We start from the raw sequence: 13,350 nt of genomic DNA, 5'->3' as shown, positions 1-13,350 counted from the left end.
TCAGAAATCAATTACACCTATGCCTCTAACATCTTCACCTTTCCCCCAAAAAATAATCACATAATTTTTCCCCCCCAAAAATTTGCCTTTTAGATTTTTTTTTAGCAAAAAAATAAAACTCAAAGAGCAAGGACAGGTTTAATTACCCTTCACACAACAGAATTTACCTAAAAAAAATCCTGTGACCAGGATTTAACCCCCAAGTATTAACACAAATGCTTTCTGCCTCCTCCCACATTTTCACAAGACACAAAGGTTAGAAGTACATGACTCATATCACCATTCTGACAAATTTCCTGCCAGGTTGCTCATTATCTGCTTGTTATCTGCTATACTCTGCCCTTTGAGAAGGTATGGAATGAGTAGCTAATTCATTACCAGTGAAATATCTGATGTTTATTAATGACGTGAGGATATATTTCAAGAAGGCATCAGGTTCAAATTTTCACAGAGCAGTATATCATACACTGTTGCTGAACACCACAACTGAAGAAGTGTACAGCAGATTGCTGAAAGCAAAGGTAAGCCTCTCAGCCTCATGAGTGTATCTCTCTGAATGCTTCACAGGTGGAGGAAAACCATCAAGGAGCTGCATCAGTATAAGCATGAAATGCCAAAGAAGTTATTAAAATAGTATTTTATTTTAGGAATAAAAACTAAACAGAATCAGGACACGGATTCTATTTTTTCTTTTTTCCCATTTCCTTTGAACTACTCTGGTCATTTCTTTTTGAAGCAAGGCCGTATCTACCACTCCTGTGCTGATCCTGCCATTCACTCTCCAGCTGTCTCAGCATCTCTTGCGTTAGAAGTCCTTCACGTAGCAATCTGTTGGCAAGAGATCCACGTCTGTGGCTTTTTAGATCCTCCTGCCTTGTGGCAGACCGATAGGCTCTCAAGCTCTTTCCTCTTCTTTCTCCTGGAACCTCCAGTGCAATGGAGAGCGGCTCTGCGGATTTTGCATCACGATGGTCTGAAACCGTCCTAGCATCTCTCTTAGTCCTTGAAAAAGGAAAGCCTTCTGACATGACTTCTGCTGCCCCAGAAGCAGCACCAGACTGGGAAGCTCGGATCAGCTTGGTGATGTTGCAGACACCAATTTGTATGATGTCATCTAGTTTTTTCTGAATATCCCGTACGAGGGCAGCGTCAGGGAACATATCCATGAAGCGGTAACTGAAGAGGTGAAACACAACAATATACAGTTAAACCTTTACATTAAGGAACTACTGACCGGGACAAAAAAAGAGACATACAATATGTTAAGTAAAAAAGAAAATGTATTAAACGTTGTATGGAAAGATCACTGTATTTTAAGCGGTACTTCTGATGCTCCAATCCGGGATACCCTTGCTCCTAACTCTCCACCAGTCACAATCTGTTCTCTGCAGAACCCATGACTTGCTCCCACAATACAGCTACATCAGCATTTCCCAAGACCTTCAAAGGCCACAGTTGAGCCCACACTGCGCCACATACACACTGCCTGCAAAGACACTGCTTTTCTAGGACTGCACATTATAAATATTAACAGGAAAAAAAGTGAATCTCAAGTACATATACCTTAGCCACAGATACAGGTCAAAAACGTCATGAACAGCTTCAAGGTGCACTAGTTCCTTGATGTTCTTTGGCGGGGCTAGTGGCCATTTGGTGTGTCGACAGAGCCAGTCAAATGTCAGAGGCTCATTCCTACTGAACTGTCTTGCAAACTGGGGGGGGGGGAAGGAGAAGACAGAAAAAAAAGTGGATTCAGTGAAACCTGCAGTTAGTCGGAAGGGAAGAAATCGAACTATCGTTTCTGAAATGAGTTGTATTATTCACTCACTCAACTTATAAACAAACAGGCTGTTTACACTCCTCGTAACTGACTGAATGTCCGTTTGTACTCCAATAGCTACACTCTAGCAAATGTCTACTGAAACCCTCAGAGCATAGAACTGAATGAAGACTTAGTAGTGTAGTTTGCTCCTAGATAATGTTTTCATGCCCGTTTATTATCAAAGGAACAACCACTAACCAAATCAAAGTAATGCCACTGAACTAAATTCCCTTGAGTCGGTATCCAATACTCCGGAAAATACCTGCTTTGTTTCACACAGCCCAAATGCCACACATTCTTTTACTTAATTACTCAACCCAGGAGTCATCTCTCCTTTCCCAGACCTCATTAATGTAATTTGTCCATGGGCCATGCACAGAGTTAAGCTGCAAAAGTACAGAACTATCCAGAAAAACATAACACTGGAGATATATGATTTCACTTAGAAGAACAGACTTTGTGTTTTCTACTCCTCTTGCTCCTATTCTGTTAATTATTTTGTTTCATAATCTCCAGGATTGAGAAAATGATATTACGTGTGTTCCTTGACTTAGGAAATGCTTCATTTACAACCAAGCAGATTAATCTGCAGTAACAGCCCTTCAAAGATAGACATCTCTGCTCTTTTACTAACAGATAAACAAGACAAATAAGATTTAAATTAAAAAAATACTCAGGAGCACCGATGAATTTGTGTAACTACTTCCTAGCTGGCTAATATATAATACCACATATAGATATAATACCAGCTTTTCTTTTTTTAATAGCAATGGGGATTACATTCACATAGGCCTTTAACAGTGTACCTCCCTTCAGTATTACATTATGCCTTTCTGCACCTTTATTACTCAAGATCTGAATGCTTGGTATTTTTTTTTTAAGAAGGGATGAGTCATTTTTTAAACTCTTTAAACTGATCAATCAGTTTTTAAGGAAAGTCAGCACCCATTTTTGAAAGGCATAAGTCTACCTAACATCTGTCACAACATATGAGGTCACAACATATTATTAAAAATGTTTAATATAATCCCTAAAAAGGAAAAAAGACAATGGTGTCATACAAAGTAAAAAGTAAACACACTTGAAAGAAATTATCAATTTTGAAAAACTGAAATCAGCTGACTAAAAATTCCTGAAAGGAAAAGAGTTTATCCAGGCCAGAAAACTGAACCGATGCAACTCTGACATCAACTTCACAGGATTACATCCTGTGGGATTTCAATTCTACATAACTGTGTTTTCACAACAATCATCACATTAAATCCCACATTCCCCTAGGTTGTTGACAAGCTAACACCTCGAATTAGTGTCACCTTGTTTTTAAAGGACTATTTTTCACAATCGGAATTAAGCATTAAGAATGCTCTCAAATGACCTAACGACAGAACTCCCAATAAATACAGCTGCTCACTACACCACAATATGCTTAGTCTAAAATAAAGTTAACATTTTCTGAGGAACAAACAATAACTGACCTTCAGCAATGTGGTACACACAAAAGGCTCTTTTCTATTCAAGGGTGCAGTGCAGAAGACGTATCGTGATCGCAAATTCAGTGGAATGTGCTGAATCATGTCTGCTAGAAATTTAAAGTCGTCGATATTGCAGACAAAGTAAAGCCCATCAACTTGTGAGAGGCTCACAAAAATATCCTGTGAGAACATCATCAAAGAGGTTTGTTAGTAAAGAGTTGTCAAAGTTTTTATTACCAAAGGAAAAAAAAAAAGATTTGGTGGTTTAAATGCTGGTTATACTGAAAGAATAGTTAAATATCAAATGTAATCCACAGAAACAATTAAAAAAAAAAAAGGAGTGAGGGGAAGAGGGAGTAGGAAGATCAGAAGAGCTACCTCTACTCTTTGAAATGTGATTTTCATTAAATTCTCTGACACAGGTTCAGAAGAGAAGACATAATGCACTCACTGTCCTTTAATAAGCATTTTCAACTGGTCTTCTAAGTACCCAATGCAGTTCTCTAGAAATGTACATTTCAGCTAGAAAGAATACTGTCATCAAAATCAATCACTTCCAGGTTTGCCACTTAGCATGGCGCAAAAAGCTGACTTTACAGTACAAAAAAAATCAACAACTGAGCTATTTTTAGACCAATGCCAGGAGCAGATCTATTTTAAGAAGAAAAGAATCAAAAGATAAATATGGTGTTGCAAAAGAGGAGTCCAAAGAATACCTGACAATTATCCAAGGTTTGGAGAAATAAGAGATGCCCTGTGCTGTTAAGTGCCCACAAGACTAGTTTCCCTGCTGTGTATCTTCTGAAGATTTTTTTCAAAGCTCTTTAGAAAAGCACTGAGCTTCTCGACAAGATATGTGACTGAATACTTAAAGGTATCAGTAACAGACTTTTCCTTTTCTTTAATAAATGTCAGTACTTATAAGCTAGCCCTGAAATACACAAATTTTAAAAGTCTGCTGTCACCCTACCAGCTTAAATCTTCCAGGTCTCCAAGTATCATCTTTTACTTCTAGGTTAGAAACTGTATACTTTGCTATATAACACTGTAACATCAGCAAACAATGCATGCCTCACAAGCTGTCAGGCTCCTGAAGTACTGGTTTCTAAGAAAACAGTGACAATGAACAGTGCAGTGGAAGCTAATAATTTCAATTGCTCTTACAATTAGGTTAGATAGAGTGGCGTCAGGGAGATGATAAGCAAACATTTCTATCTGCTCAGGAGTAGGATGTAGGCCAGCAGCCTAAAGGGAAAAATAAAGACAACATTTTCCATTAATTCTCAGCATTGTTCTTATGTTAGTGCATCAGATACAAAAACCAGAAAGACGAAACTCCAAAGCACCTTACAGAGTTCCTTTTTTAGAGCACGCTTACCTGGAACTTAAAATCTTATATGCCTGAGTTTTTAATTCTCAAAAATATAAGCAGTTTCAATATAGCTGAAGCACATCTGTACAAACCAGGTAGTGAGACTCTCACCTTCACAGGGGGCACAGACTCGCTCAAGATCTCCTTCAGCTGCAGCAGGTCATCACGGTGCATTGTAGTGACTTCTCCTTGCTTGAAAGACGAGCCAAAACGCCCAGCTCTGCCTGCAATTTGTAGAGCCTGAGAGGTTGTAATTGAATCTATTTCCTTCTCTCCTTTTTCATTGACGGTTGGCTTTACTATTGAGTTAAAAATTATTCTTTTTATACACCTGAAATATATGAACAAAAGCAGAGAGAAATCCTTTTTGCAAACCATTTCCACTACATAACCTACAGCAGAAGAATGAAAGTCTTATTTTCTAAGGCCTCTTCTCCTGTAAAATAAATGGCTACAGACATTACTTAGGAACATATCGTATTCAGAAGGGCACCGCTACACCACATCCCTTAGAGTCACATCCACACTCTCCTAAATATCTCCAGGGATGGCAACTCCACACCCTCCCTGAGCTGCCCGTTCCAATGCTCAGCAACTCTGTCAAGAAATTCTTCATAATATCCAATCTAAACCTCTGTGGGTTTAGACTGAAGCAGGCTCATCCCATCTTATAATGCAGAATTAGCTCAAATAAGCCATTCAAATTAAAGCTTAGCTCTTCACAGTCAAATTTATCAGTACTTCAGAATGAAAGCATTATGTACTGTGTGAGGGAGTGAGGAAACTAATGCAGGTATTAGATCCCAAACAATCAAACTATAAGCAGTCCAGAGTACTTACAAATTGAGTCCCATTCCAATGGCATCTGTAGCAACTAAGATTTTGCACGGGTCATTGGGATCATTGAATTTCTTTGCCTGTTCAAGTTTTGTTCCTAAAGCAGAATGACAGAAACTTCACATAGCAAACTCTTCTTATAAAATAAATACGGCACATCACTAAGATTGATGACTTTAAAGTAAGTTGAGAAAAAAAAACTTTGAGTTTGGTTGGTATTTGGCTGTGGTTGAGGGTAGAGGGACAGGAGAGATTTAAACCATTCCCAGAGCTGCTGACAGACATAATTTAATTAAGCCTATATAAAGAACAACATTAACTATTAAATGGTACATAATAAAACGCCTAACGCCAAGATTACAACATCAGTCAACAAAAATCTTTCACTATATTTAAATGCAACTAAAACTTCATTTTAGAAGTTTTTCTACAAAAGCATCAAAATCAGAAGATTCTTTTAAAACTAAAAGGAAGAATGCTTTACCTGGTGGCAGACTGCCATATATGACAGCACATTCTAATCCTCTAGCTTCGATCTGTCGACTGACGGAATAAATGTCATTCTTACTGAAACAAACAATGCAGTCCCCAGGCTGGAGGTTATCTAAAGACTCTAAGGCATAATCCAACACAGTAAGAGGAGTGAGTCTCTTGTAGTTTCGGACCTAGAATCAAAGCAGTTATCGAAGATAACATGACTTTAGATGAAAAATTCCTCTGGAAGATCATACAGCATAGTTACCATCCCAACTCTGACCGTAACACTGAGGGACTTCTCACAGACCATAATTATCTCTTCAGATAATTACTGGAAAAAAGGTATAATTGCATATTTGCAGCACTTCTCAAGCTGCAGGCTACACATCTGTACATGTCAACTAGATTAAAGTGAAGAAATACATAGATTACATAACAGTGGTCATTCTAGTAAGAAGTAAGAGTCTGTTTCCAATATTTCAGTCATCCAAATGTTCTAAGTGGCCCTCTTTCGTAGCTACACAACCCAGCAATCACAGATATATAAAGCCACACCTATTCACCAGTAATTATGCAGGCTGGATTTTTTTAGGATCAAATTGTGATGTTTTTAATAAGGTTCATAAAGGAGCCTTCTGAAGACAGCAGCTTTTATTATAGGAAATTTGGGTTTCAGAGATTTTTCAATCGTTTTCTTCTAGAGATGAAAGCTCTTTTAACTCTTTTTCTCATCGTATGAGGAATAACAGATCAAGTAACCAGAGCAAAATGAGGGAAACTCTTCCATCTAGCAGGAACAGAACTGCAAAGAAAGCCACTACAGAGCTGCAGCATTCCCAAAGGAGAATTCAGCAAAATGATTACCTTTCTTTAAGAAAAATAAAACAAAAAGAATACAAACACTTCATAACATTTCCTCCAGTTTACAGGAATTAAGAAACATTCTAGTAAGAGCTACTGCAAGAGTAAGTTTGATCAGTGGTATCCCAGACAAGAGCCCACGTTTGTTTTCCCAGCAAGAAGAACTTGATGTTCTATCCATAACTTCACAGAACTAAAAAGCTTACCTCCACCTCCTCCCCTGTAGTGTACATGAGCTCTGTCACCAAATCAATGGCAGCACCTTCTCCACAAACATGGATCTCTTCTGCACAGAGTCCTAAACAAGACCCAGTGAAACAAAATACAAAACATTACACATTTATATCCAACAGTAGATTGGCTGACATAAACAGTTACCCAAAAACAACACGTTGCAACACATTGAGGACTGTACATTTCACCATACATTATATTAAAAACTATTGTCATTATTTTTATGTACTCATGAACAAAAGTTAATTGCCAACACTATCAAGCTTACCCAGAAGGGCTCTTGTCCAAGCCCATCCTCTGGCAGGATCTCTGATCATCTGAATTTCATCAATCACAGCAACTTCATCTTAAAACAACAAAAAAATTGATGCATCAAGGAACAGCAGTACTACACAGAAATATCACAAATGCTTTCCAAAAAAAGTTGCTGAAAACAAGCTAAACCTCTACCACCAAAAATGCTGCACTACAATGATCCAGGTTTTACTGAAACTGCTCTAACAAAGTACAGAAATCATTCCAAAAGGAGTGAAAAGGAATAGCTGTGTTACCTCACAATGTCTCAGCGTTAACACACAAAGATCCCATAGGAGTCAGTGAAGCAATTGAGTATACGTACAAGGTGTGTTTGTGCTGCACATTTCAATGGTACAAGCAATATGAGAAGCTTGTCTGGCATCTTCAGTGGCATACACACGCTCTTCTCCTGTCACCAAATCACATGGCACGTTCTACAGGAATTCAGAAAACTCATGTTAAATTTCTTCATTACAACATAATCTTCTTCCCAAAGGGGGAAGATAGCAGGTTCTTTAAGCAGCTTCTAAGGCAGTATTCTGGAAGCTATTCAGAAAATAACTCCACAGCATTTTGAGACTTGTGTCTTGTATTTAAGTCCTATTTGACTGAAGGGCATAATGAAGAAGTAATATCCTTAATTAGATGTTCCTCCTCCATTTCTGCAAAAAAAATTACATCTTACAGTTAACAGCACAACCAGGCTGAACCCAAAAAGAGAAAATAGGAATGGAAAATGAACGCATGTTACAGGGATGGCAACATGGCATATGCTCTGGAATAAAGTGATGTTCTACTCTGCCTAAAGCTGAAATGACTGCTGGGAACTGATACTGCTACAAGTTTGCCAAAAGCACCATACTAGGAATGCTGCTTCATGGAGTTACAGCACTTAACAAACATGCAATCATGAGACTGTTCCAATACTAAGTGTATGCATAAGTAATATAACATACTGACAGCAGCATTACTCTTTTGGAAGATCTCATGAGCCAGAAGTTTCAGTGGACCACAGTAGATTCCAGATTTTGCTGACAAAAATCTCTGGATAGCATGGTATGTTTTTCCACTATTTGTAGGGCCAGCATGGAATATTATCTTTCTCTGAATAGCCCTGGCTTCTGGATACCTAAAACACACACACACAAAAATATCTGTTGAACCTATATCTGATGTTCTGGATACTGATTTAGGTGACATTCTTAAGCATTTATTTATTACTAAACATTTGTTTAAAAGCTTATAGACTTTAAGATCAAGTTCTTAAATATATCCAGCGAAAGGAGGTTCCCATGTCTTACATACTCACTGCACTAATCATACAATCCTTTCTAACATTTAGATTTAAATTTACACAGTATTCAAAATGACTCTCGCTGTTACGGTCTCTCTTTGGGTACATCAACATTTTAACTTTCCAACATACTAATTCCTAGATACAGCCAAAAGGCAGCTTTCTGGAGAGCCAATACCAACTCAGTTATTTTCACAATTGATACAACCACACTTTCCTCTTAACTGCTTGCAATATACCTTGTAACACAGATAAGAATTTCTGACACAAGCTATTACAAAAACAGAGGAATGAAACTGAAAACATTACGCAAACACACAGAAAAAAATTTAGCCCACAGACTTTGAAATTCCAAGTCACTAAGAAAAGGAAACATCACAATCACTTGCGATGCTCTCACTGACCAGTTGGGCGGCAATCTTAAATCGCTGATCTTGCGCAGATCATCCATACAGTCCAGCATTGGAAAGATCTGCTTCGCATGTCGCAAGAAAAATGGAAAGAGATCATCCACGTGACCTGGAAGACAAACGCTTTTAAGTAAGCTTATGTGCTTGTCCGAAGGCTGGCATCTCCGTAACGCATTCTGAAAAAACTCAGTGCTACTTCCACCACACACTTATGTGAGTCTTTCAGCTTCTGGCTCTCTGTAGAAAACAAGAAACTAATATGAGCACGTGAGCTCACAAAAAAGCATGGAAAGCATCTTAGATCAGTTCGTTCACTCTTGCTATTCTCCAAGACTACACAACTTCTACATAAGAAGCTATGAAAGAGCAGGGTGAGAAATAATTTCTTCTGTTCCAAGAAGATCTGAGTCTTTTCTCCCTAAATTCACATGCTGCCTTAGAGTGAGGAAAAGCTTCTAGAATGTGTTCGTTGATAAACAGAGAAAAGCAGAGGACCTCTAGAGTAGCTTGTAGCTTCCTGAAGTCACAAAAACTTGGGTTCCTATTTCAGAATTTTGAGACCCTAACCCCTAGGTGAGTAAAATAAAAATAAAAAATAAGAAGTCAATTCAGAAAAGAGATCCAAGTTCACAATTCACAGTTCTGAATGCTTGCAGAGCAGACATGGGGTCTTAAATTACTATCATTAAAAATATACATACAATGCTAAAGTTCAACCTCTGGAGAAAGTTGTTTCTACAATTACCAGCCAGCATTGCCCCTTGGTTAAGTGCTGTTAATTACAACACATAATGCAGTACGCAAGCAAGCAAGCAACGCTTCTGCCTACTACAAGATGAGGAAAAATGCTTTTAATCTGGAAGACAGTAGATTTTTACTAGATATTAGGAAGAAATTCTTTACTGTGAGGATGGTGACAGACTGGAATAGGTTGTGCAGTGAGGCTGTGAATGCTCCCTCCTTGAAAGCATTCAAGGCCAGGCTAGATGGGGCTGTGAGCAAGCTGGTCTAGAGGAAGGTGTCCCTGCCTATAGCAGTGGAGTTGGAATACATTATCTTACATGTCCCTTCCAACACAAACCATTCTATGATTCTGATTCCACTAGTGCCACACAGAAAGTGGTCACAGAGCTGTGTTCCCAAGTTTCTCACGGGCAGGAGAAAGCTCTCAAAGTGCCCCCTAGTGACAAAGGAACACATCGAACAGTGCAGTTTTCATTTCAGCAATGAGCAGCTGCTACAAAGCAATGGGTTTCCACTTGCTAAGATCTCCACCTCTTTTGTTCCCACTTCAAAAGACAGAACACAGCCTGTGTTCTGCATGGTAGGGGGGGGGTCACAGATAAGTAGGTAAGTACAGAGGTCAAAAACAGGAGAAAAAAAAAATGCACGTTATCTTACAAGCACTCCAGATACTTGCCTGCACCACAGCATATATCATTGAGAATAATATGCAAATCAGCACTCACAGAACTGGATTCCATGATATATTTCCTAAAGCTTATAAAGGCTTGGTGAAACAGGCGAGCTGCAAAAGATAATGAAAATCTGAATGTGAGTGGGATCACAACACTGTATTTGTGAACAAAACACTGATGTGGTCCAACAAAAACCTATTCCTTCACATGAAATATTGCAAATAAATGTAAGGTTATTTATTTGAACCCTGTGAGAGAAGCAACGTAACCAACCACTGATGCGAGAATCATGAAAGACCCAATCTACTAATAATCATATCCAAATAAAACCAGATTTCACATAAAAGAAAATCTTAGAACATTTTCTTACCATCTAATCCATTTTCTGCTCCTAGCCTTTGGATTTCTTTTCTCTTGTAAAACTTATTTAAGTTTTTCAGGACTTCACCTGCAGAAGAAGATTAACATTTCTTAGCTTGCTCAAAATCAAATGACATTTGACTTCTCCCCATCTTAACCACAGTCACTGATTAAGGCTTTTGTGAAAGAAGACAATCTTAAGCTGTGATAGAACAGCTTCTCCCAGTAGAAAGAGGAAACCATAAGCAGCAAACATCTTACAAAACAAAACAAGAGGTACATTTTGGGGGCAGTTTGCATTGTTGCGTTTTTTTTTCTGGCCCCTATCAGTGAGCAGTAAGTTTTAATGTGAAAATTAAATCTGTTTGAATCATTCAATTAAAGCTTTTACTGAGCATCCTGAGAGACCTTCTCTGCCTCTAAGACAGACACTCAGGAAGATCTAGCAAACCAGGTGCAGAGTTCTTCCTATTTCTCTGCTAAGATAAAGGTGGGGAAAATAAAACTTAGCAGGCTTCCTTCAGATAGATCACAAATTAAGAGATTTGACATGAACATCTAATTACTGTGAAGTTATTAATAAGCCCATTCCTTTCCCTGAAAGGAAAGTTCTAAGCTGTAAAAAAAAAACAACCAAAAAACATTCACCAATGTATGCTCTGAATTCAGTTCATTAAATGTTAGTTAAATCACAATGACAAAAGTGCCCCATTCCCATCATTAGCAAATCAGGAGTTCATACCAGCCATCAGCACCTAGCCAAAAGCTTATGCTATTTTTAAAATCAATGTCTACAAAGGCCTGTACGACACAATGCCAGGACTCACACAAAATGTCCTGTTGGGGTGCTACAGCACCGTGCTGCACTCTCTGCAATTAACTAGCTAATTATTTGAAACCTCTACCATGACACGGAAAGCTTCCCGTTAAATAATCAAAAGATTACCTCTTTTTCTGAAAAACTACATTCTAGAGCAGAGGTAGCCTATTTTGAATAACAAAAACCACCAAGTGACAAGAGCAGAAAACCAATGCAGCCAGAGCCAAAAGCGTGAGAGTGGTGGCTACAACCCATACCCCATGCCTTGTTACAGCAGTGCTATGAATGGATTTCCAACTACAGCCTGTAGATTACTTCTGGAGTGCTCACACAGGTAACTGAGTAAGACCAAGGCTGCTGTCAGCAGGCAAACATTAATAAACAGCCATCTATATCTTCATCAGAAAATGGTTAAGGGCCAAGGAAACCGAAGATAGATTGGAAAACATCTCAGTAGAAGAAAGAATGAGTTCTTCTGAGAAGCATCTGTAGGAAGGGACAGCAGCTAACACGACATCAGACATATCTGAACTCTCAACCTGCTGGCCTTTACTGCCAGATGAAAAGGTCTGCCAGAACATGTGTCGCTATCCAAGGCAACGTGACAGGAGGACCATCACCGCTCTAAACACCCAAGGCCACGATCCTTCCTAAGCATAAGCATTCATCTTAAAAATAAGGTCTATCTAAACAAACTGATGCTGCCATCACAAACCAACTAGGGTATGGCCATGGTAACTTAATGCACATAGTCAAAATTATTTCTGCAACAACCAGCAACCAGGGTAGATACTCAAGAGACGTGTCCTACCTCAATCACTAATTACCCTTTCTACCATTTACTTCTGTTGTAAGAATTTCTTCCTTCATCTCAGCAATTGTCTCACTCTAGAACACTATTTCAGCTCACATTCTTCAGTTACTTGAGCATTACTGATTTCTCAGTGCAATTTTTCAACCAGACTTACGCGGTCTAACCCAGGCGACCAACCAATACACTCATTCAGGCATTCCTTCTTTCTGATGCAGGAACTGCTGACATCACCCACCTTTCTCAGCTTCCACCTCTCATTAGGAAGCACATACCCATGGTCTGACAGCTGAAGACATTCAATTGACTTTCAGTGCGCTGAGTGTTATAGCTACAAATCGGCTTAATTTAGAACTCTGAAGCTACGCAGCATGATGTGCTGGCTTCCCACACAGCAGATTTTTCTGTTCAAAAGGATCATCAATTCCAACTCCTGTTCCACACAGGACTGCCCAAAAACCAGGCCATGTACCTCAGACCATCGTCCTGATGCTTCTTGAACTCAGTCAAGCTTGGTGCTGAGAGCACTTCCCTGGGCAGGCTGTTCCTGTGCCCTTCCTCGGTGAAGAATCTTTTCCTGATGTACAACCTGACCCTCCTCTGTACAGATCCAAGCTCCCTTGGGTTCTGCCATCTCTCACCAGCGAGCAGCGCTCAGCACAGCGCTCTGCTCCCCCTCGAGAGATCCAAACCAACCGAGATCGCTTTCCCACGCCTCCTATAACTGGGCTTAACGAAAGTAACAACGCCATCACCACGCTTAATTAAGCCCGGCGCCCGCAGCTCGGCCGCCTCTCCTCCCGGCTTCCATCCCGCCGTCGGACGGACCGTTCCCGCAGCCCGGGCTCGGCTCCGGGGCACCGCC

At 39.4% G+C, this 13,350-nt stretch overlaps 1 protein-coding gene across 2 annotated transcripts; it reads right to left on the bottom strand.

Moving 5' to 3' along the window:
* Positions 1 to 374: 374 nt before the first annotated feature.
* Positions 375 to 11,013, bottom strand: SUPV3L1 (Suv3 like RNA helicase). 2 transcript variants are annotated; one of them, XM_010714291.3, is made up of 14 exons: positions 10,865 to 11,013; positions 10,497 to 10,604; positions 9,071 to 9,185; positions 8,333 to 8,501; positions 7,695 to 7,806; positions 7,344 to 7,421; positions 7,048 to 7,139; positions 5,988 to 6,168; positions 5,507 to 5,600; positions 4,778 to 4,997; positions 4,459 to 4,539; positions 3,298 to 3,474; positions 1,564 to 1,712; positions 375 to 1,176 (listed from the first exon to the last, which is right to left on the bottom strand). In XM_010714291.3, the coding sequence occupies exons 2-14, from the start codon at positions 10,558 to 10,560 to the stop codon at positions 681 to 683; spliced, it is 2,028 nt and encodes a 675-aa protein (XP_010712593.1). In that variant the 5' UTR covers positions 10,561 to 10,604; positions 10,865 to 11,013; the 3' UTR covers positions 375 to 680. The 2 variants fall into 2 exon arrangements, with proteins under 2 accessions (XP_010712593.1, XP_010712594.1); XM_010714292.3 differs by lacking the exon at positions 10,865 to 11,013 and having other exon boundaries at positions 10,546 to 10,577.
* Between the last annotated feature and the right edge of the window lie 2,337 nt (positions 11,014 to 13,350).

The sequence above is a fragment of the Meleagris gallopavo genome, chromosome 8 (assembly GCF_000146605.3).
Source record: "Meleagris gallopavo isolate NT-WF06-2002-E0010 breed Aviagen turkey brand Nicholas breeding stock chromosome 8, Turkey_5.1, whole genome shotgun sequence".
In the NCBI taxonomy this organism is placed as follows: Eukaryota; Metazoa; Chordata; class Aves; order Galliformes; family Phasianidae; genus Meleagris; species Meleagris gallopavo.
Note: the sequence above shows the minus strand (reverse complement) of the source record. Positions and strands in the feature narration are given on the sequence as shown.

What these genes read in the sequence shown, in the direction of transcription:
- SUPV3L1 (XM_010714291.3), bottom strand. Translation starts at nt 10,560, where the DNA reads ATGGAATCCAGTTCTGTGAGTGCTGATTTGCATATTATTCTCAATGAT. An exon ending in TCCAAAAGAGTAATGCTGCT is followed by an intron (nt 7,807 to 8,332) that starts GTCAGTATGTTA and finishes GAATTCCTGTAG; the next exon opens with AACGTGCCATGTGATTTGGT. An exon ending in ATTGGAATGGGACTCAATTT is followed by an intron (nt 4,998 to 5,506) that starts GTAAGTACTCTG and finishes CATATATTTCAG; the next exon opens with GTGTATAAAAAGAATAATTT.